At 39.5% G+C, this 24,715-nt stretch overlaps 1 protein-coding gene across 1 annotated transcript in view; it reads right to left on the bottom strand.

The window, feature by feature from the left end:
- The window catches only part of LOC131437130 (EF-hand calcium-binding domain-containing protein 4B), a 118,117-nt gene that overhangs the window by 81,477 nt on the left and 11,925 nt on the right, over window positions 1-24,715 (bottom strand). The window contains exon 2 of the mRNA XM_058606298.1: window positions 18,221-19,863. Within this exon, the coding sequence (XP_058462281.1) occupies window positions 18,221-18,922 (702 nt within the window). The 5' untranslated portion in view covers window positions 18,923-19,863. The remainder of the gene's footprint in view (window positions 1-18,220; window positions 19,864-24,715) is intronic.

Genomic DNA, 24,715 nt, shown 5'->3' with positions numbered 1-24,715 from the left:
ATGATTATGCAGTTCAAATTTCCAGCAAGAATCGTATTGTACAGCTTTCGAACCCTCGACCTGATCGATGCTTCTGGTTTCGGACTACATTTTGTTTTTTTCTGCTTCTTATAGGTTCGAAGATTCAAACGTTCTTTAGCACGAAGAACATTTGATTTCGAAGTGCCCACTTTGTTGGCCACATCCCGAACTGAAACCCCCTTCTTTTGCTCGAACGCCTTCAGTATACGTTTATCTAACTGAGGGTTCGCAGGACTTTTTTCGACCCGGTTTCGGTTTATCCTCAAAGGTGTTATCCTCACCGAACTTCCTGATTGCATTTCGCACGGCTTTTTCACTTACTCCTTCCATTTTTGCTATCTTTCTCAGTGGCAGTCCGCGTTCTGTGCACCATTTGTACACAAGTTTTCGACGTTGTTCTGCTGAAAGTCCACGCATTTCGAAACAAACTAATGAAAACGAATAAACAACTGCACAAGTGGTTAGAGAAGAGTGTAAACAACAGGTTCAGCCATAGAAAATGACAGATTCTGTACCACTGCGAAATGGCAGCGGTTTTTGGTTGCGTCCATACTTTCTGGAACCGTCTTTAAGGGTAATTTAAGATTTCGTTATGTATCATTTGCACAAAAGTGGCCTGTTGATACAAAAGATGAGGTGGTTTTATACCTGCTGGAGAAGGCGAACAAAAATCTCAGCTCCAGCGGGCTTTTCCCTTGCTCCTGAATAAATAAGTAAATAAGTTTGGCCATCAACTAATATGACCTACAAATTGGAACAATTTTGATACGCGTCAAGAAGACTTTTTCCGTTCTTCGCAAGACGAAACAAGGGAGCCCCCTCGAACCACTGCTTCTAATGCAATTCGTGAACGATCAATACAGTGAATTGAAGTGTATCATCGTAAGCCTCGTGGGTTGTGGTGCTCTACAAATGGACATTGAGAGAGTCTTATAAATATGTGATCAGAACGACATCCGCTTTGATTTTGTTACGGCGAAAGCCTATGAAGTTTTATGACTAAACGCTTACATTCAGTATTCTGGCGTTCTTGAATACGGAGTTACGTAAGTGGTTTGCAAAATTTCGTACTGGTCATATGAGCACCGAAGACGATGAACGCAGTGGACGTCCAAAAGAGGCTGTTACCGATGAAAACGTGAAAAAAATCCACAAAATGATTTTCAATGACCGTAAAGTGAAGTTGATCGAGATAGCTGACACCCTAAAGATATCAAAGGAACGTGTTGGAGATATTATTCACGAATATTTGGATATGAGAAAGCTTTGTGCAAAATGGGTGCCGCGTGAGCTCACAATCGATCAAAAACAACAACGAATTGATGATTCTGAGCAGTGTTTGGAGCTGTTATATCGCAATAAAACCGATTTTTTTTCGTCGATATATAACAATGGACGAAACATGGCTCCATCACTTCACTCCGGAGTCCAATCGACAGTCAGCTGAGTGGACTGCACGCGATGAACCGAACCCAAAGCGTGGAAAGACTCAACAATCGACCGGTAAGGTTATGACAATCTCATGGATATTTGTTATCACTCTTTCAATAGGACTCTTTATTAGAAAAAAAGTTTATCAAAATTGATTCAGCCATCTCGGAGAAATCGATGTGAGTTATATTTTGAAATTTTCGATCGCCTCCAAAACTGCTGTAATCAATCAAATTTACAAAAACTAGAAGAGTTTACTGAATAGATTAAAAGTATTTGCTCATTTTTGCATCGTCTCTCATTTTTGAAATTGAAGATCTCGTAATTCCAGAACAGGAAGTTCAATCCGGACTGTGGGACAATATGATAAGAGAAACGTAAAAATCTCGTCCCCTCAACACATAGAAATTCCTGCTTAAATCCTTAAATCCTGCTTAAATCATATTCCCATCCAAAATTTACTTAATTTGCAAGTTACAATCTAAGGGAATTCGGACATTATTTCTATTTGTTTTGTAAGTTAGAAACTGCACTCTTGCTTCCAAGAATTAAATGTGGCCCCCTCCCGAAATGAAATCCTTGGTACGGGCCTGTCCGTCGTAGTCTGACGCTGGCGCAGATCCAGACCAGCTGCGCTCGATGATAACGGTCAAGGTGGGGTTTGCCGAAGCTCCTGCTGTGATTATCCGTTCGGGTAGCAGCGTCAGCTGCATACCAAAGCGTTATCAAAACTCCACACATTTCTTGACGGAACCGAACTCTGGAAATCGTGGTATTTGTTTTAAAATGATCTCCAACCAGTAACCATTGAAAAAAATCAAGGCTTTCGCACCTGCCTTCAGTCTATTTTCAAACACAGAGCGTTCGTCTACGATAAGACCTTAGACGCCAGCATGCGTCACTTTCTCAAAGCGCTGTCGAATCACGCGGTTTCGGTTCGATTTTGCGACGACAACGACTTCTGACCAACCCTGATTCTATCAAGCAACTGCTCCCGGAAAGTGACACTTTTCTAATCGCAGTAACCTTGAAAGGTGCAGCTGCAGTTTTTTTTTCTCTTTCTCGAGACCGGAACATTTGCAACGACCCTGAATCAAGGTTATGATAATATGTACAACGTTTGTGCGTTTGTGGGGGACTGGAACGTGAACTCTAGCCTTTCTTCCGTTTACTGTGATAGCAAAACAAAGACGACGACGACGACGACGATCAGAGCAGCACAAATAGGCCCGGCGAAAACAACACGAAGGCCTCGATGAGGAAATTGCAGTTGCAGTTGCAGTTGCAACCAGCGCGTTTCATTTCCTAACCATCTTCGAACTGACCGGATCACAAAATGCACGACGGCGAAGGCGAAATCTGCCTTCCGACGCTGTTGCACGCTTTCAACAGAATGATGATTTCCACAGCGTCACGATTCACTCGATTGAGGTTATGGTTGTTGGTTGTTGAGTTTGTGTTTCTATTTTCGCGCAACAGCTTTTCAAGAACGAACCAAACTAGATCTCGTGCGCTGTCATTCGAGTAACTCTTCGGGACAGAGTTTTGTTTTGCTCGCTTGCTTTGATTAAAATGTTGACTTGAGAACAACATCCGATTAAAGCTAGACGACGCAAAAAGTTTTCCACCGGAAAGTTTTATTTCACTTTTTTTAGTTTTTTTTTACTACAAGCACTTCGCAACTACAACAATTAACCTAAAGATATAACAAAGTATTATCAACTATTATCGTGTGCCAAGGAAATCGCTTAAAATTTTACTGGATAACTCTTAACGACGAAGTAAAACCCGGTGGCGGCCGTCAAAACCGGTGTGCAAGGAGAGTTATTTTCTAATTAAATTCATCTTAGTGTGAGCGAAAAACGCCACTATCTTCTGCCGAATAGAGCAACATAAGTTCGAGGGTTGTATGTTGGGTATGTAAGGGGGAAGCTTTCGACTTGAAAACAGGTTCGCAATAAACCACTTCGTCTGGATTTGTTGTTCGTTCGTTGTTCGCTTGTTGAGAAGTTTATGTCCGTTTTTTGTTTTTTTTTTATTCTGTCTTGTGAGGGAGGAATGAGGGGGTCTTGCGACGTAACAGAAGAAATTTAATACCCCAAGCAGGTGAAAACGGAACTCAGGCAAAAGACCGTCCATCCGTTCGTTCGTTCGTTCCTGTGTCGATTTGTTCTTGGGAAAGTAATTTTTATAATCTTATTAAAATCTTTCGTTTTTTGTTTCGTTCACTTATTCTTTTGCAGGACGCTCTGTGTGTGACTTATCTTCCATGGTGCAGCATCGGAACTGGTAATGAGTTCAAGTTGAATACCGTTATCCATTGGAATATAGCCATCGGTAAGTACAGAATGTAAAGTAAAAGCTTAGTTTTGATAGTCACTGTAGATTGGTTAAAATGAAATACGAATTTTTAAAGCATATCCGACACTAAAAGTTTCCGCAGGAAATGAGATTTTTGTAGCAGTTATATCAGTCCCAAGTTTCAGATGAAAGAGGTAAGTTATGCCATTAATTTTGTTAGTCTGTAGATTTATTCTGATCTAAATTGAAATTTAAAATCAAACGCATTAGTAGAGAAACTAATGCGTTTGATTATGTTTGAATTGAAAATACCGTACAGAACATGAAAGTTACTAAATTTTTTGAAACCGGCCCGAATGTCATATTTATTTACCTGGAATCTAATCAAGAATAATTTAACTTTATTACACTTTATAGCGAAATTGTAGGAAATTTTTTGTTGAGCAACTTTGTTGAAGAAGCCACCTTTCTAGCTCTTCATTTGATCGAATTATATCAAATTTTCGGAGTAAAAGTCGGGTGGCTCTCAATAAATCACCTTTTTTGTGAACAGTTTTACGAGAAAATTGCCTTCCAAAGATTTGTCGAGCTAATTATTGCACATCCTACTTTTACTCCGAAAAAATTATGTAACTGGATCTAATGGAGAGCTAGGAAGACGGCGTCTTGAGCAAAGTTGCTCAAAATAAAATTTCCTACAACTTTGCAGTAAAGAGCACTAATTTTTTAAATTCAATTAAGACAGTTGGATTTTAGATTTCAATCCAAACATGGGCCATCCTAATCAAAAGATGTGCCACTGTTTACATCAAGAGATGCGCCAGTTGTTAGCAAATCACTTTTGTGAAGACTTCAACCACTAAAAAATATTAGTTAATGACGAAAATATTGTCTCCTAATTTCCCGTTTCGGACCACTGTGCATTCGAATCAGTTCGTCTACACCAGCAAATGTCACTCAATTTTCTCGGAGATGACTAAACCGAGTTTATTAAACTCAGATTCAAACAAAAAAGCCTAAGATCCCGCACAAGATTCCTGAATTTAATCCGAATCCGATTTCAAGTTTCGGAATTAGAGGGTGATTTATGATACAAAATGTTAGCTACTTTTCTTGGAGATTGCTAAACCGATTTACACCATCTCAAGTTCAACTGGAAGGTATTAAGATACCATAATAATACTTCGATTTTTATTCAGAATCGACTTTCAGTTCCGCAGATTCAGGATGCTTGGTGCCCAACACTAATTTCAAAAGTATGATAAGCAACAAATTCTTGAAATTAGCTAATAAGTTTATCTAATGGTCTAGATCAGGTTCAGAATTCATATCCAGTATTTTGCTTTACAATTCATTTCCATAATCTAGGTTCAAAATCCAGCTCCAGAATTCAGTTTTCAATTTCAGTTCCTAAATTATGATTCGGAAACCAGCGTCGGAGTACTGTTGCAGAATTCAGAATTTTGCTGCCGCATTCAGTTTCAAAGTTTCGCATTGTTCAAAGATTCTGTTTCAGAATTCCGGTTGAGAGTTCAGTTCCAAAATTTGGTTTCTAAGAAGAGCTCCAGCTCCCAATTCTGGTGAAGAATGGGAATTAGAGTTTTCAATTCAAGATCTGAATTCAGATGAACCTGGATATCAATTCCTGGTCTAGAATCCAGTTCAAAATTCAGGTTCAGAATTTATATCCAGAAATCAGTATCAGAATTAAATTCCAGAGTTCAGATCCAAATTCAGTTCCAGAATCAAGGCCCAGAACTCGGAATAGTAGTAGAAATTTCAGTATTCAGTTCCAGAGCTCAGGTTAAGAACCCAACTCCGTTTTTCTGGAACGCAGTTCCAGAATCAATGTCCAGATTTCGATTTCCAGAACTTAATCAAGGTTCGGAATTCAGTTTCAAACTTCTGGTGCGAAATCCTGACTCAGAACTTAGTTCTATAACCCAGGTTTAGGATTCAGCTTCTGAATCCAGGTCTAGTTTTCAGCTCCGGAGTTCAGTTTTAGAAATCAGTTTCTAAATACAGTTTCAGAATCGTGAGTCAGAGTTCAACTGCAGAATTCAGTTCCGGAATCCAGGTTCAGAATCAGGCTCCAGAATTTTGAAATTCGGTTTATCCATGTCCAGATTTCAGGGTCAGAATGCAGTTCCTCAATTTAGTTTCAGAATCATGGGTCGGAGTTCTTCTGTAGCAATCAGTTCCCTAATCCATGTTCAGAATTTAGTTTCAGAATCCAGGTTTGGAGCCCAGGTTCACAGTTCAGCTCTGGAATCCGAGATTAGAATCCTGTACCTGAAATTAGTTCCAGAATCCAGGTTTGGAGCTCAGTTTCACAGTTCGGTTCTGGAGTCCGGGCTTAGAATTCAGTTCTCGAAATTAGTTCCAGAATTCAGGCTCGGATTTGGATTCTAGAACTGAACTGAGGCCCAGCTTCACAGTTCGGTTCTGGAATCCGGATTCAGAATCCAGTTCCAGAATCCTGGTTTGGAGCTCAGCTTCACAGTTCAGTTCTGGTGTCCAGATTTAGAATTCAGCTCTCGAAATTTCAGAATTCAGGCTTGGATTTGGATTCTAGAACTGAACTGGAGCCCAGCTTCACAGTTCAGTTCTAGAAACCGGGCTTAGAATTCAGTTCCAGAATCCAGGTTTGGAGTTCAGCTCCAGTTCAGTTCTGGAATCCGAGATCCAGCACCTGAAATTAGTTTTAGAATCCAGGTTCGGAGCTCAGCTTCACAGTTTCGGCTGTAGGTGTACTGGAAAATAGTGGTCAAATAATCTCAAACAGTTCTCACTTCATTTTCTCAGAGACGACTGAACCCAGACTCAGATGAAAAGTTTTACGGTCTTTTCAGTTGCTATTGAATTTTTGTGCGGACCCGACTTCCGCTTCCAGAGCTGCTAGAAAATGAAGTGTGTTCAAACAGTCACTTAGACACTTTCACACTTTCAACTGTTCACAAATTGAAAAGTTTTCGTTAGTTTATTCCCAAATAAACATTCTAGTTTTTATCAAATATTCGATGAACAGTTTTTTTTTTCTAAAGAATTCCATAGTAAAGTTCATGGAAATATGAGTAATATGCGAAAGATGAATTAAGAAGAGATTTTTTGAGGTTATGAAACTTATTCAAAATCGGTAAAATTCTATAAAAACCTAGCCTATAGATTTCAAGTTCAAATATCTCGAGAATGGCTACGTCTAGAAGAAACGTCACAATGAGCAAATTTATTGCTTTTATACTGTAAAATCATATTCTAGTGTTGAAATGAAACATTTTCATCAGATGTTTAATATTTGGCAAACATATTTGGATTGGTTAGGCTGTAATTACTTCATTTTTTCAAGAAGGTACTCATCAAATTAACGTCGAATGTTTGTTATAAAAAGTTTAAGATAATATTAGAAGAAAAAAGCTGGTTGGTAATGCCACAGACATCGTTGGTGGACTTGTTTCAAGAATTGTAACTGAGTATCATTGTTTCCAAAAGTTTGAGAATTTAATTTTTCAGTTAAATAAAACGATCATTCAAAAGACGCGCGCATTCGTATAACTTTTCGTACACTGACTAAAAACGTCTAGTGCTTTTCACAGAATCTTAAACACCATAGTAATGATGAAAATGATACCGAAAGATAACGGGTGAACTGTATGTCAAAAGTAAAATTCGACTGAGCAAGATTGAGGGATATCAGACAGACACCCAGACGGCCACTTCAAACATCGCTATTTATCACTCATTCGCAGAAAGCTAAAACTGAAAACTTCCATGAAAATGAACAGAATACAAACGGAAGAATAACAAAAGATATTCCCACTGTATTTTGTTCCGTCCAGACCGCACCGGAAAACGTGACTCTTCATTCCTACCCGGTTTAGTGTTCCGACCGCAGGACTTGCCCGACTCGACCCGACCCGAAAAAAGGAAAGAAACTTCCCCCGAGGGACACTTGGTGAACAGATATGCAAATCCGACGTCGACGTCGAGCTTTCACCGAGCCACCACCGGGCGTCATTGTCAAGTGTCAAACATCGCCGAGGAAAGCCTCCGCATCTGTCGACCGCAGCAGCAGCATCCGGCAGAAAATGGGAAAAGAAAAAAAAATTGCACACTGCAAGGCGAAACGTGCAGAAACTTTGTATCCTCTGATTTAATGGAATCACTTTCCCATATCATGCCGGAAATGGAAGGGAACGGGTAGATGGGTGGCGCTTTAGAGATGTCGTAAAGCGCCATCCATCTACCCAAGACAAGCCACACGAATCACTGATTTTTTGCCTATTTGTCAATACGCCGATAGAAGCCTGATTATTACCTTTTTTTGGGTTGGCAATTCAAAAACCGAATAAAAATGTGACCATCTCTAACACGAGCAACGGAAAGACGGTGTTGGCAAAGAGCAAGCAAGTACCGGCTGATTGTCACTTAATTGGGTTTGTTACATGGTTAATCAATTTACACTCCCGAGTTTTCCCGGGGTGGCTGCTTTCGCGCCGAGAAATTTCAGCGACAGAAAATGACGGGCCCGCACACCACCACCACCAGCAGTATCATGGCCGACATGAAGAAACTCGAGCTGCACCGCGTTGGAACAATAGGCTCATTATGGAAAGTATTTACATCTTGTTACATTGTTGCAAGTGTCAGCACCGTCAGAGCACCTGTCACTGCAGCCAGACGGGAACTTTTTCCCAGAGGCTATGCCATCGATGCCTCGGCGGATCCGACGGTACGAAAATGAGGCTTGCCCGAAATTGGCGATAATTAACGTTGATTGTAGAGGAACATGGCGCACGAGTGAGTCCAACGGGAGCAACTAGCCTAATCGAATAAATGATCATGGGCGTCGAATGAGAAGTGAAAGCTACCCGTTTTTTTCTCCTTTAAACCTTTCGAGTGAATGTCAACGAATGCGGAGTTGTGCAACGACGTCAATTGAATGCAAAGTACGTCTTTTTTTGTTGTTGGGGAGCTCCCCAAAAACGGAGCTGGGAATCAAGAGCGCAAAGCAAAAGCGAACCAAGCTCCTCAATTTGTTCCAGTTTATGTCATATCAATCAATGTGATGAAGAGTCATCGGCGGCGCTCACTTATCGTAATCAGAATTGCCAGCCGAAATTGGCTCCTAATTAAGCTATTCGTAGTCGCATTTAAACGAATTATGTCGGCGCTTCGTGGTGGTTATTTTTTTTTTCACTGATTGTCACGGTAATTATCGCACGCTAATTAACGGAGGGGAAATTTACGGTGGATAAAAACGCAAAATCGCAATCAAAGCGAAGACGGGGCAGGGCTGTCCTCCTAAATCTAATTGCCGCAGCAATTATAGTCGTGATTTACCGCCCACCGCATCACGTCACCACATCACATCAAGTCACGCATGACGGCGTGTCCCGCCGGTCTCCGCGTTTGCAAATTCAGTGCGAATCCCGACACGAACCCAGAAATCCAAAATACCGAAGAGCCTAGCCTGGTTTGTTGATATCACGCTTCAATTAACGGCGGCGATCGGAAACCCCTTTGAGTTACATAATCTACAACGGTTTGAAAGTGACCCCCGGAAAATTTAACTTTACTGTTGAAAGTGCGTGTTTCAAGTGCGGAGAAAGGCACTGACTGTGCGTGTGGTATTTTTTTTCTTTCTATCAAACACAATCGACTCCAAGATTATGTGTCGAAAAAGTGAAAATTTTCACGTGACGTGCTGTCGGAACTAATCGTCGTCACGCAATGATTCCGGCGGATTAGAAGTCGGTTTCGGGGTGAGTTTTGCCGGCTACGTGACAACGCTGTTATTGACTTTTGCACTTATCCTAAAAGCATAGTCGGAAAATTGGTCAGTGGTTTTGTTCTCGGCACAGCTTCGAGAGCCGGGCGAAGAGGGATCGTTAGGATTCGGATGAAAGTTTTCTAATTTTAAAAACATTGTGTCAGGTGTTCGGACTGTTTTGACCCGAGAGTTGTGGTCGATATGGTTCCATTATACGAAAGACTGCGACTGAAACCTTCGTTACTTACAGTGATGCGATTTCAAGGCGTGATTAAAATGGTTACTCTTATAAAGGGTGCATTCTACAAAAGTACACGGGAAGAATTCCGATTCTAGAAATGAGCAAAACGAGTCATGATTTGGGGAAAATAATATATTTTCATATTATGATAATACACCATGAAAAAAACTTCTCGGATCATGATCTATTTGGATTGATTCCGCTGAAATTTAAACGTAACGCACTTGACGTTAATGGGTATAAATTCAGGCGTGTGTCTGCTACAATGGTAATTTCTACAACATAAATTCAGGCGTAATGTTCTAAAATATGAAGATACCAAATATGAATTAAATGGAATGGTGAGATGAACGTATTTTTTACGCGTTTTTAACTAATCTCTCAAATGAAGTACATTTCAATAGCAACGACGAACTTCTTTTGATCAGTCTCTTATGTTGTCAATTTTCGGTTCATTATCTTTATGTTGTCAATTCTCTATCAGCCGGTGGGTAAAACAACACGGTTATCAAATGAACATGCTTCAGGATCAAGTAAACATTTTTAGTAGGTGTTGCTTTTCAATGTCTGCTTTTTGCTTTACCATTAAACTATTAAGCAATCTATCATATCATTTGAGGCAGAGGGTTCAAAGTGATATCCGGGTAGAAAGTCCGTACCGCAAATCATTCAATTTCACCGTTGCTTTTATGATCAACGATATCGAGATGTCGCTAGAAAGTTCAAGGAGTCAGTTGGTTTTGTGGAGTAAACCATGGAGCGTGGGTTTGGAATGTTTACAAGGTACAAAAAGGCCCGAATCTGAATGAAAAGCAAAGCATCAGTGAAGGCCACAATCACTTCACTTGGGCACGTATATTTTGTTACCAAGTCTAAATTTACTGTTTCAGAGAAAGGTTTTCTTCGGGAAAAATAATTATTGAAATTTGCAACAGAATTTCATGATCAGGCAGGCGATTCGTTAATTTGGTGAATTAAACGCACTCTTCGTCATTTTCGGAATAATGTGCGGCGCGGTTCACACAGAAGGGTACTCAAAGAAGCGTCCTTTTCTATTCAGAAGGAAATACAAAAGATCAACTCAATTTTGGCTAGATTTAGCATCCTGTCACTGTCACATGCTAAAAAACGCATTAAAACTGACGAGGGCACCCGAAACCCGATCATATTTAGTGAGTTCCACTTCAGATCTCCGGACTGCTGTGGTAATCCAATGAGGTCGCTAAAACATTCCAATCGTAAAGACCCACGAATCCAAGCAATTTAACACATATTTTTTTTGATTATCTTATTTCTATTGATAACCAAATGGACCTATTCTAGCTGCGATACACTGCGCGTGAAAAACAGTTCTACTAGCTATTCAAAATATTTCTCGGCAAACTACTCGAGAAACTGCTCTGCAAGCTACTCGAAACAATTGCTCAAAAAAGTGCCTAAATTCTACTTTAAGAACTCCGGAAGGTTGTCGGGCAATCCGAAGTCGAGTTAAAATCAAATTCAATAGCAATCATAAGACTCTAAAAAAAAAACAGTGCGCTAAACTGCTCGCAGTAACTATTGGAAAAAACAGCAGGAATAATACTACTCTGGAAACTACTGGAAAAGACAGCACAAAACACTACTCGAAAAACTGTTCGAAAACTTGCCCGGAAAACTACTTGAAAAAAAAATATCCACTACTGGACCAAACTGCTTTGAAAATTCCGATAATCTGCCCGATAAACTCTGGAATACGAAGTCGGATTTTGATAAAATTCAACAACAGTTGTACTACCCTTTTCAATTGAAAAAACATTCTTCGAAATGACAGCTCGAAGAAGGTCTCGAAAAACTACCCAAACAGTTGAAGAAGTGATCTGTAAAACAGTTTATGTTTTATGGGAATAAATGTGTATAGGAATATTATTCTTAAAACTACGTTTAACGGAAAAGTTCATAGAGAGCTACTTCCTAAATGAAGCCATTTTAGAGATATAGAAACAAAATCAGGAAAAAGGATATTTCATAGGAATACACTCTTTTTTATACGTTAGTCTGGGTTCTCCATTATAATTTTTGTAAACCTCATGAAATTTTGAATAAATTATTCTTTATGTCAAGACAATTGGAGCAGATGTGTCCGTTTGCAAACCAATTTTATAATTTCTCATCAATATTCATTACAGTTGTATATTGTCATGTTTTGATTATCTTCGTAATTATATAGTTTATTTTAAACTTTAACTAATATTTAGGCTTCATTAATCGCAGATTTTATGTATAATGTGATAGCTCATTTTTGTGTCGATTGATACGAATTTTACGGCAATCTTATTTTCTGTTATTGGAATGAAGCAATTATATTTCTGTGTACCCTGAATCATTTTTGTTTGTTGATAAATATCTTTCCATTCAACAGCACCATCGTCATATTTCTCATGTGACATATAACAGAACGAGATTGCTGTGTCTATTGTGGTCAAAAATGCATTTATTTCAAAATAAGAATATAAAGCTTAATCAAAGTATCGTCCATTGTTAGTTACTACTTTTTTCCCACCTCTCAGACAATTTTCGAATTTCATCTCGAAAAAATGTCTCGTCTTTTAAGGTGATACAGGCCTTGAAGCCAATTTTTGATTTCTGTGAAAAAAATATCAGATCGTGCTGCATCCGTCGGAACAACCAGTAATCAGAAGGAGCAATGTTAGGAGAATGTGGCGGGTGCGGCAAAATGTACCACTTGAGCGTTTCGTGATATTTTTTCACGACTTCTGCGACACAAGGCCGAGCATTGTCATGCAGGAGAGTAACTTTATGATGTCTTTGCTTGTATTCCGGCCGTTCTTCGTCCGTTCTTCCGATCGCCCGTTGTAGTAGCAGTTGTAACAGTTATTGTCTCGCCTGATGAACGAAATGACCTTCGAATAATCAGTATTCGGTTATGGTTTCGATGTTGAGATCGATGGCAACAATTGATCGGATATAGCCTAATATTTCTTGGGGTTATCATAGAATACGTGTCCATTTTTCGATGTTCGTTGTAAAAAACCCTTTCTCGCAAGTGAAAAGTCGCCTTACAATGTCTCTCGGTTTCAATTCATAAGGCACTTGCTTTTGAATCATTCCCATTTTAATCGTACAGGAACTGCTTGTTGAGTCACTTGCAATGATTGTGCAAGCTCCTCTTGACTCCGTTTGACTCGGATCTTCACCGAGTCATATCTCTATCTGTTTGTCTTCGATTTTTTTTTTGTCCAGAGCAAGGCCTGTCTTCAACGCTGAAATCTCCATTCTTGTAACGTCGAAACCCTTTCCTACAAGATTTATCAGTTGGCGCATTATCACCATTAACATCCACAAGTATTTGATGCGCTTCAACCGCCAAAATTACTCGTAATTAACAGTGAAAAACAAGTTTAAAAAAAACTCGAAGCAATATGAACTGAATATTTATGACAGATGTCTAACCTCTTGAAACTGTCGACATCAGCTGATAGTGTTCAATATTCAAAACAGCCAGAGCCATCTTTTGAAAACGAACCGAACTGATTTGTACTCCCAATGAATATCTTATCATTTTGATTCCTCAAATCATTGGGAGGATGCTCGGGCGAGTGAAGCTGCTGATGGTATTTCTTCTAAATCGTACTCCTAATGTAGCCCGGGGCGGTTGAATGCATAGGACGCTGGTCTTACAAGCCAGTTGTCGTATGTTCGAGCCCCGACCTGGAAGGATTTTTAGTGTCAGTAGGATCCATAGTACTAGCCATGCAATGATGATTCTGTACGCTGAGAATCGGCTGCGAAGTCTGTTGAAACAGAAAGGTAAAATTCCACAAAAGGAATGTAATGCCAAGACTTTGCTTTTGCCTGATGTAGCCAACGGTATTTCTTCTAAATTATTTCCCGATGTTGCTGACGACGCTGTCATATTAACTGGCAAAACATCTGCTCGTATGCGTATTACAAAAATAATAAATTTGTTCATGACGAACCCAGACTAGTTTATAAAAAAAAAACAAGTTTTAATCCACCTAGTGGTGTAATGATGCCTTTTTCATATTACTCATAACATCATAAATATTACTGAGGAATTCGCAACATCAACCGTTCATTGAATAGAAATTGAAAAGTTTGTTCGGACTTAATCTAACAAAATCTACAAATCCTGTTTACTCTGTAGCTCCGGAGCCGGAAGTAGTATCCACAACAAATTTAAGATATCCGTATGAACTATTCCTTTAAACCTACAAGTTTGTGCAAATCAATTTGACCATCTTGAAGAAAAGTGAGTGACCGCTGCACCGTCCTTTACCAATATCACACACCAGTAGCAGACATTCGTAACCCTTTCGTTTTCTTTATAACGTTTACGAAATAGAACAAAGCACGCATCGTTTGTTTTGTGTCATCTTCTTCTTCTTCCACCGTTCCACCACGCACCGGTGTTGTACATATTGTCATTCTATATGGCGATTTGAAAACTTTGACACTCATCGCCCTGTAACTGCGGAACCGGAAGTCAGATTCGGATGAAATTTCACAGTGGCTTTAAAGATAATATGAGCTTTAATTCCAATCAAGATTTGTGAAAATCGGTTCAAGCATCGCAGAGAAATCGAAGTGAATTCTATTTTTTTTGGGTTTTTCTTCATTACTTTCGGTGCTTCCGGAACAGGAAAAGGAGGGACTAGTAGTGCCGAATTAAGTTTTTTATGACCACAAACTAACAAGTTCTGCAAACTAGTAGAATTTATCAGACAGTTTTATAGGATTTGTACCTGTTTTTGACCATCATTCGTGAAAAAGTACTAATGAAATTGGTAATTTTCCACTTATCACGCTTTAGTTCCGGAACCGGAAGTCGAATCCAGATAAAATGTTCTATCGATTTTTAGAAAACTATGAGCAATTTTTAGAAAATTTTCATTTGAATTTTAGTTTGTGAAAATCGGTTAAGCCGTGTCAGAAAAATTTGAGTGTCAACTTTTTCTCTATTTTTTTCATATTACCATGTAACTCCGGAACCGGAAATCTGATCCAAATGAAATTTAATAGTAGGCTATGGAATTATTAGACCTTTTATTTGAATCTAATGTCGTTTTCGCTTGATACCAAACCTAACCCAGTTTCCACCCTAACTGCTGTCAAACCGTTTGTTTGAAGCTAGTTTCGAACCTAGTTTTAACGTTGTTGAACTGAAAATCGAGTCAGTTTCGAACCTGGTTGTTATATCAGGTTTGCTCAAACCGCCGTTGCTAAGCGCGAAAACAACACAGTTTCGTGAAAAGTGTTTGTTTGAAGAAACTACCCTGGGTCAGTTTCAGTGTTCTCAAGCGAAAACGACATAAGTTTGTAAAAATCGGTTCAGCCATCTCTGAAAAAAGTGAGTGCATATTTTTTCCAGTTTTTTGTACATATCATCCTATATCTCCGGAACTGGAAGTTGGATCGGAATGAAATTCAATATCAGACTATGGGACCATGAGATCTTTCATTTGATTCTTAGTTTGTGAAAATTGGTTCAGCCATCTCCGAGTACAGTGAGTGCATATTTTTGTTACATACACATACACACACGGAGATTTGCTCAGTTCGTTGAGCTGAGTCGAATGGTATTGGGCCTCGGTTAAAAAGTCGATTTTCACAGTGATTGCATAGCCTTTCTAACAGATCGGCTGAAAAGTTCGTATCGTTTCTATGAGAGGGCGTCACTAGAATTAAATCCATACCATTTTCAGTTAGTACCAACCTTCAAAAGATACGTGTATAAATTTGACGGCTGTCTGATTATTAGTTTGTGAGATATTGCATTTTGAGTGAAGCTACTTTTGTTATTGTGAAAAAAATGGAAAAAAAGGAATTTCGTGTGTTGATGAAACACTACTTTTTGATGAAAAAAAGTGCCGCCGATACCAAAAAATGGCTTGATGAGTGTTATCCAGACTCTGCACCGGGCGAAGCAACAATTCGTAAGTTTTTTTGAAAATTTCGTACTGGTCATATGAGCACCGAAGACGATGAACGCAGTGGACGTCCAAAAGAGGCTGTTACCGATGAAAACGTGAAAAAAAATCCACAAAATGATTTTCAATGACCGTAAAGTGAAGTTGATCGAGATAGCTGACACCCTAAAGATATCAAAGGAACGTGTTGGACATATTATTCACGAATATTTGGATATGAGAAAGCTTTGTGCAAAATGGGTGCCGCGTGAGCTCACAATCGATCAAAAACAACAACGAATTGATGATTCTGAGCAGTGTTTGGAGCTGTTATATCGAAATAAAACCGATTTTTTTCGTCGATATATAACAATGGACGAAACATGGCTCCATCACTTCACTCCGGAGTCCAATCGACAGTCAGCTGAGTGGACTGTACGCGATGAACCGAACCCAAAGCGTGGAAAGTCGCAACAATCGGCCGGTAAGGTTATGGCGTCTGTATTTTGGGATTCGCATGGTATAATTTTCATCGACTACCTTGAAAAGGGAAAAACCATCAACAGGGACTATTATATAGCGTTATTAGAGCGTTTGATGGACGAAATTTCAAAAAAACGGCCTCATTTGAAGAAGAAAAATGTTTTGTTTCATCAAGACAATGCACCGTGTCACAAGTCGATGAAAACCATGCTGAAATTGAGCGAATTGGGCTTCGAATTGCTCCCTCATCCACCGTATTCTCCAGATTTGGCCCCTAGTGACTTTTTCCTGTTCTCAGACCTCAAGAGAATGCTCGCTGGTAAAAAATTTAGAAGCAATGAAGAGGTAATCACTGAAACTGAGGCCTATTTTGAGGCAAAGGACAAATCGTACTACAAAAATAGTATCGAAAAGTTGGAAGATCGCTATAATCGCTGTATCGCCTCTGATGGCAATTATGTTGAATAATAAAAACGAATTTTGGCAAAAAAATGTGTGTTTCTATTAAACGATACGAACTTTTCAGCCGAACTGTTATATAGGAAAAGCAAAGAGACGTATTCTAATAGAGTATCCATTTTCTCGATTTTGTTCTTCATGTTTCAAAAATGACTGCATTTAGGAAGTGCATTTATCAATGCATATTTGCATTTATGAACTTTTTTATTGATAAGCAATGAGCTCGAACACATTTATTCCTTTAAAAACATCGTTTCCGGAAACCGGCACAAAGATCTTTGTCGGGAAACGGGTTTGTAGATCACCTCTCCTACTTTCTGACACATTCATTAGTTTCCTTTTAACTTGACGTTTTTCTTGAAAAAAAATTATACAGTGAAATTACTAAGAAATTTGAAAAAAATAATTTTTTCTTTGATTTTTTGGAAAATTTGAAGATATATTTTTTTTAAATTCAATTGATTGGCTACATCTTTTTTCTGAACAAAATTTGCGTTGAAGTTGTAGATTTTAAGTTATAATTGTTTAAAAATAATGTTGCTAAAAAAACACATACGCCCTTTTTTAAAAATTAGTCTTAGTATCTTGCCAGCCGATTCTGCACGGAATTGCTCTACTGCGAAAACGCTACGATCTTTTAGACAGTTAGCTAACGAAAAAGAAAGTAGCAGCTTTAAGTAGTAGGAAAAATGAAACATGAAATGGAAATATTCTGTTCCATCGTCATTAGATTCGATTTTTCTAAAATGAGCATCTTTTTCCTACAGTTTCTTTAGTGTATCCCTCTGAAACCGATACGTGAAAACCTGTCGATCTCAGTCAACAAGTGACAACTTCCATTGTTTCCGAAACTGACTAGTTTCGCCATGGAAATCAGAACGAATTCGTTTTTTTTTCCTATTGATCAAAGAACGTTTGACGTTCTCACTAGATCACAGCATTCTCGTGTGTTCTACCGAATCCCTGCAGCATTCCGGGTCATTCGCTATCATTCGTTCTCGTTAGCAAAAGTCTACAAATTTGCCCTCACCAAATTACAGCTAGCGAACCAAACGAAACAAGAGAAAAAATGCTCGCTAGATTTTACGACTCCCCGAAGGCACAGATTAAGCTCAGAGACACCCGGAGAACAACAAAGGATCCTGCCAGGATGCCACGACAGCCTTCGGTCTCCGCAATAAAAGACGACGAGGTGGCTGTAATAAAGAGGGGAAAAAAGCAGAGAAAAGAAAAGAAATCCCAGCAAGCTTTGCTTGTGAGAAAACATATGTTCTCCGTTTCTCAGTTTATGGCCTACTTTGCCTGCTTTCAAACCCCGATCCGGATCGATAAATTATTATCCCTACACAACACATTCATTCGGCGCGCCTTTTGCTCGGCCGAAAATCGGTTTCCCAAAACGCACACACACACACACAGACCAGATAACAAAGTAGTCTGTAGAATCGAAGAAAAACAACTAAATCATCCCCGGTAATTGATTGCACGCTGCATCCTATTCATATCTACCTGACCCCGAATGAAAGCCTGAACCAGAACCATTTTCCAACCAACTAGATGACTGGGAAGATTAATGGGACTTACCTGGATGGAGGAGTTGGGACTGCCATTGCTGCTGCCGACGACGACGACGGCGGTATCCTTGCCTTTGCCGTAGGCCGGTGTAAAAGTATTCGGATGATGAACGCCAAACACGAACGGTCCCTCGTGCTCGAGAGTATCCCCTCGGGATAGCGGCGGCGGCGGCGGTGGCAGCGGCAGCGACGGTGGCGTCGAAGTCTCCACCGGGATTATCCGCTGTGGTGGAACGGGCGGCGAACTTGCATCGATCAATCGTCGCCTCGGAACGGCCGGGACTTGCTGGACGTTCAACTGGTTGTGATGGTACACCAACTCATCGTAATCGTCCTCATCGTCGTCGTCCTCATGGTCACTGTTGTTCCGATTGGTACTGGCCGGTAGGTATCGTGTGGCGGCTGGTGCTACCGGTCGATAACGCGGCTCATTTACATCGGAAAATTGAAAGTCAATTTGGTTGAGGTGAGTTGGTGACGGGGGACTACCGTACGGGTAACCCTTGTTGGAATTCAAGTTTTCGTACTGCCGAGTGATGAGATTGAAGTCGTTGTAGCCACGGGTTGGCGGTGATTTTGCGTTGATTTGCTTACTGCTCAGCACTTGCGGTTGCGCCATGTTGGCGGCCCGTCGTTCCAGCAGAGGTCGCGTCGAACGATTGAACGGATGCTCACGGGACTGCATCTTCGAGGGTAAAATCTGTGGCGGCATCTAGCGGAACGTTTCCCGTATCAACACCAACCTCCGGGGGGAAATGAAAAATGAGAGACCGCACGCTTCAATAGGTTTACAAACTGTTGGTTAATTGAATTGATTTTTTTTCCTCCTCCTGCTGCTCTCGTCTGACTAAGCCACCCACTATTAGCGTCTACCTAACAGCAAAAAACCGCCAATTCTATCAACATAAACCATCGGCTACTATCGGTGTGGTTTCGGTTTTCATGCTGCGCTTCGGAGCACACTTTTACGTACAATCATTCCTACTGTCGAATGACGGTTCCCTGCTCACGAACAATGGCCACACAGTCGCGCGTCACTACCGGTCCCACTGCCGTACCGTCTCGTATTTATATATATTTTTTTCACGATTTATCCGCACTTTTGGTTTGTTGCTATAAACTGAAAACCGACTCGTTGATTCCTTAACTAGCCGCACCACCTCAATTCTCTTCGCACTGGTGCTTTGATTGAAAAAAAAAAACAACGAAACAAATACACTCTATCAATTGCAGCGGTTTTCACACTTTCACAACAACGTTGCACGCCAGCCCGTCAGCACCGGCTCCTCAATGCACTGAAAGCTGAAACTTCTTTTTCTTACTTCCCCAGGTGACTGATTATTTATTGCTGCAGCTGTAATTACATCAGCTGATAACAATCGCACTGCAACTCGAATTTTCGATCACTTATTGCTCTGCTCTTCCGTTTCTTCCTACCAAAACATGGACTGTTGTTATCATTGAAGATAACACACACACACACACACACACATACACTCACACTCGTCACTTATCGCATCGGTTTTTTTTTTAAATTTTCGGTGTGTGTTACTTTTTACCCGAACCTCGCCGGGCTGTTCGATTCTGATTTATATGACACCAGTAGGCGGTGATCTGATTGCGAACTCCTGTCTCGCAAATGAGCGGTAATATCTGAAAGGAAGAAGAGGAAAAAAAAGAACATTAGTTAAACAACTCCAGAATTTCGCGTTCATTCGGTGGTGGTTTATGACTTATAGCCGTCAGTCAGTCCGTGCACTTGTTCTGGGCTCGGTGGTTGGTGACACGGCTCTACAAGTGACGGAAGTGATAAGCTGTTTATGAAGTACCTGTCGGAAAGAGACCAAGGGGAAGAAAGATCATGCGTGTGGGGTTGTGTCCTTTCCGTCCTTTCCCCGGAAAGGGGGTGAACCTTTGCCCCTTCGCATGGCTAATCTTAATTGATAGCGGCAATCTAGAACGTGACTTTTCAGCGTTATCAAGTTCCCGAAAGCCTGTTTGGAACACTGGATGTCACTGGGTGTTTGAGATAAAAAAATAAAAACTCCGGATCCGATTTACATCAGTTGGTTCGTCTTGTTTTGACGTTTGGAACAAAAATTGTTTTTTCCTAGGGTATTTCACATTCAATCCAGTTGAAATTAGACACCAACGATAATCAAAAGACCAGAAAACCTAGACAGAGTTGTAACAAATACAAATTATAATACGGAGTACTCCGACAAATTTTCAAGGACACATTTTGCATCGTGCGATACACTGTCAGAGTGACAATGTACTTTAACGAATTTCCTATAAAACTAGCAACACTGAAGGGTAAGAACAAGTTCACTATAGTTACTGTATATTATAGTGAAAAAAAATGTAAACACAAGCGAAGTCAGAAGAACTATAATCTTAACCGAGGTATTGTAAAACTGGAGAGATGAAGGTAAAAGAATCGCGCGCAGCCAAATGCCGACCCTGTTCGTGTGTCACATCGCTCTACTAAGCAACTTCCACCATTTCGAGAGCTTCTCGGTTTATTAGCCGGAGATATTTAGACTGATTGTTGCAGTTTAATACAGCAACGATAAACAAACAAGTTTGTTTTGCACCGTGGCAACTAGCATAAAGCGTTGCCGGAAACGATCTCCTTTCACATTTTCACACTATCGCAACGAAAGGGAGATATTTGCTAGGCTGACTTGTTCATGCTGTGAACCAAACATTGGCGATTTGTTTATATGGGACTTAGGGGTATTATTATTTGTATTTGGTTGTAATATTCTGTGTTTCTAAGGAAGCTTATTGACAATAATAGACAAGTGAGTACGGAAGAAAGAAGATCCAAACGTTGAACTCAATCTTCGGGCAGCCGGCTGCCGAGAGATCTCTGTCGATTGAATATTTTTTGTCGCGTCTAGAATTTCAAGGTATTAGTATTTTTTCTATTATTTAAAGTACGTAAAAACTGGCCACCATACGTAATTTTTGACATGTTTTACACTTTGAGCCATCGTTTAATGAAATGCTCCAACAATGTCATGTCACTTTCAGTGACCAGTTGAAAACTCTTGTGCGATAAAATGAAAATATACTCATGTCTTTTTGTCTTTCTGCAATGGAAATGAAAGGTAATGGAATTATTAGAAAAACAAGTCATTCTACTCAGCTCAACTCAATTTGTGTTGATCTTTCAAAGATTTTTCTCTACGCACAATTTTGTCGGAGATAACTGAACCGATTTTAACCAGCTTGAGCTGCTCAAATGGATCGAATACCATAAAAGTGACATAACCGACAATTTTGACCTCCAGAAACAAAAGTTTTTGTTAACCAAAATTTCTGCAAGTAGCAAAACAATACAAACAGACAAGGATGGCTTTTATCGTATCAAAGAACGTTTCACATGATTGAATCAGTGCCATCAAAGAGAGACGGATATCATCGCAACAACAAAAACCCGGCATGGCTCATTTAACATAGAATAGACACCAGTGCGAGAGCGAATTTCTCTCGATGACATTTCTGAGAACCAAAGGTTAGCACGCGGCTGTGGGGATCCTCTCTGAAGAAACAAACGGTCGCTTATTCTCGTTTCGCGATCCGATTCTACACAGGCAGTTGATAATTGCGATAGAATCATTTTACTATTGCCGATTATTCTAACTATGTGCATATAATCTTTGTATAAGTTGTGTCAATGAAAATGTCTGTGAAGGCTCCACACAAGGGTTTTGAAATATTGCAATCTAGTATGAGAATCATCAAGTTGAATCATCGATTCGATTTTCAACGATAATTGTCAACTTGCGATTCTCTCTTGGGAAATTCCACACAGCAACGATCATTATCAGACTGTAATTTTTTCTAAGGGTCATGAAATATTCAGAGTATGAAGTGGAGCGAACAAATGTAGAAAAAATTCTCTCGTGGTTCATGCATTGAGAGACCTGAGTTGTTGTAGCATCTTCTATCGGATTGAAAATGTTGTATACAATATAGATAGCAATATAGCAGCTTCTGTCAAATTTTCGGCAATCGCCAACACTGCAAATAGATTTAAACTATTAAACAAGATAGAGAGACATAGGTTGAGAAGCAACCAGCTGTATCACTTACTCTGTAAAACGTTTGTAAACTAAAAAATTAAAATTTAATGAAAAAAGGCGGGTGGGTAATGTCAGAGACAGAACTGGATGTCGTGAATACGAAAACAACTGACATGTTCCTTAACACTTCCGAATATCAATTAGTTGATCAATTGTATGAATTATGCAGGCATTCCCCTTTTCCACATTTTTCGCAAAAACAAAGAAGGTTTCACTTGATCTCGATTACTGTGAATTACACACAGCGAAAAGTGCAAAAATCTAACCAAACTGTTCTAGATTTTCACTAAACTGAGGATATTTCCTTTCGATTTGCGAACAACAAATCCTAATAGTTCTTCAGAAAACTTTTAGAGCCATTAGAACGGCTAATTTGGTGTAATGCTCTCGGTGGTTGCTTTTTCATCCATGCAAATGACTGGTACCTGTGACGTAAACGCTCTTGTCGGAAGCGAAACTACACACTTAAAAATTTTTACATCTTATTAGATGCACATAAATGGAGAGTCGCAATTTACGCAAATTTACGTGGAAGAACATTTAATATTGTGTCTAAAACTCCATACATGGAATTCATTGAAATGAATAAAAAAAAATTGAGAGCAACCGTCGCGACTTGAACGTAGAATCATTGGATCACAAGTTCGTCTGTTAATCGACTGAGCCACAGAAGCATGCATTTGCTTGGTTGGTAAAAGGTGCATTTCAATTCATACAGTCGCACCTGCTAGTAGAACGCAAGTTACAGTCGAAACCAGTAAAATTCAAGCTCATCTGACATTAAGTCATTACAAATGAGATTTTCCGTCATTTGACAAATTAGGTCTTTATGAATTACATCGTATGAGGGATTAGGTCACCAATTTTTTTACGTGATTTCGTTTGTAGCTTATTCACTAATGGGCGGTCCTAACGGCTATAAAAATAGCCGCTGCGCTCAAAACAAATTTTAATTGCGTGAAAATCAACACAAAAGTTTATTATGACTGTTTGCCTTTCTCATATAGAAAGGTTATGTAATCACTGTGAAAACCGACTTTTGAACCGAGGCCCGGAGGGCCGACTGTCATATACCATTCGACTCAGTTCGTCGAGTACGCAAAATGTCTGTTTGTGTCCGTATGTGTGTATGTGTATGTGTGTATGTAACGTTTTTTTGCACTAACTTTTCTCGGAGATGGCTGAACCGATTTTCACAAACTCAGATTCAAATCACTTCCGGATCCGGAAATATAGGGTAAAGTGTGTTAAAAATTTTATACCATCACTGAAAAGGGCGAAAAACCGTAAAAAGTTTTCTAAATCGACCGCAAATCTTCAGACAGAAAAACAAACCGATTTTGGTTATTTTCTCAAGAATCTAAGAAAATTATTTTGAAGAATACCACAGTATTATATATGATAGTATGATTGATATGAGAAAGGCATCATTACACCACTAGATGGATTAAAACAGGTTTTTTATAGTATCATAAATTGAAAAGCATCAATCGAAAAGGTGAATGGATTGAATATTTATGAGGTGAAATCGATCTATTTAGTGTTTTAATACTGGATGCTATCAAAATTTTCGCAACCAATGATTTCTTTTGTCATTTTCTAAATGTCTACCGATTTCGGTTACCGGCACTACATTTTTTTCGACAAATCGTGAAAAATTGTTAGTGATATGCAAGGCTGCTGTCGAGATAAAGCAGGCCAACGTTTTGGCCAAACATCTAGCTGCGTGGAAGACCGGCCAAATCAACACCAAAGGCGTCACCATCCAAATCATCGACCAAGAGAGCCAAGATGAAGTCATCATCAGACAATGGAGACTTTTGTTCAAAACGTTTCCAAAAAGAAAAAAAGGCGGGTGGGTAATAATAAGAGACATAACTGGATGTCGTGAATACGAAAACAACTGACATGTTCCTTAAAACTTCCGAATATCAATCATGTATGAATTATGCAAGCATTCCCCTTTTTCACATTTTTCACAAAATTAGAGAAGGCTTCACTTGATCTCGATTACTGTAAATTTCACACAGCGAAAAGTGCACAAATCTAATCAGACTGTTCTAGATTTGCTTTAAACTGAGGACATTTACCTTCGATTTGCGAGCAAGAAATCCTAATAGTTCTTCAGAAAACTTTTAGAACCATTAGAACGGCTGATTTTGTGTGATTCTCTCCACCGTTGTCCTCTTTTCGTTGTTTTTTCACCAATGCAAACGACTAGCAGCTGTGACGTAATCGCCTTTGTCGGAAGCGATACACTATACATCTGCTCGCAGTGGCGATAGAATCCAAACTGATCCATTTTGTTAAGAGGTTTCTTTTTGCGTGATTTCGTTTGTAGCCTTTTCACTAATGGGCGGTCCTAACGGCTATAAAAATAGCAGCATATAAAATTTTAATGCCGATTATTT

The sequence above is a fragment of the Malaya genurostris genome, chromosome 1, assembly GCF_030247185.1.
Source record: "Malaya genurostris strain Urasoe2022 chromosome 1, Malgen_1.1, whole genome shotgun sequence".
NCBI lineage: Eukaryota > Metazoa > Arthropoda > Insecta > Diptera > Culicidae > Malaya > Malaya genurostris.
Note: the sequence above shows the minus strand (reverse complement) of the source record. Positions and strands in the feature narration are given on the sequence as shown.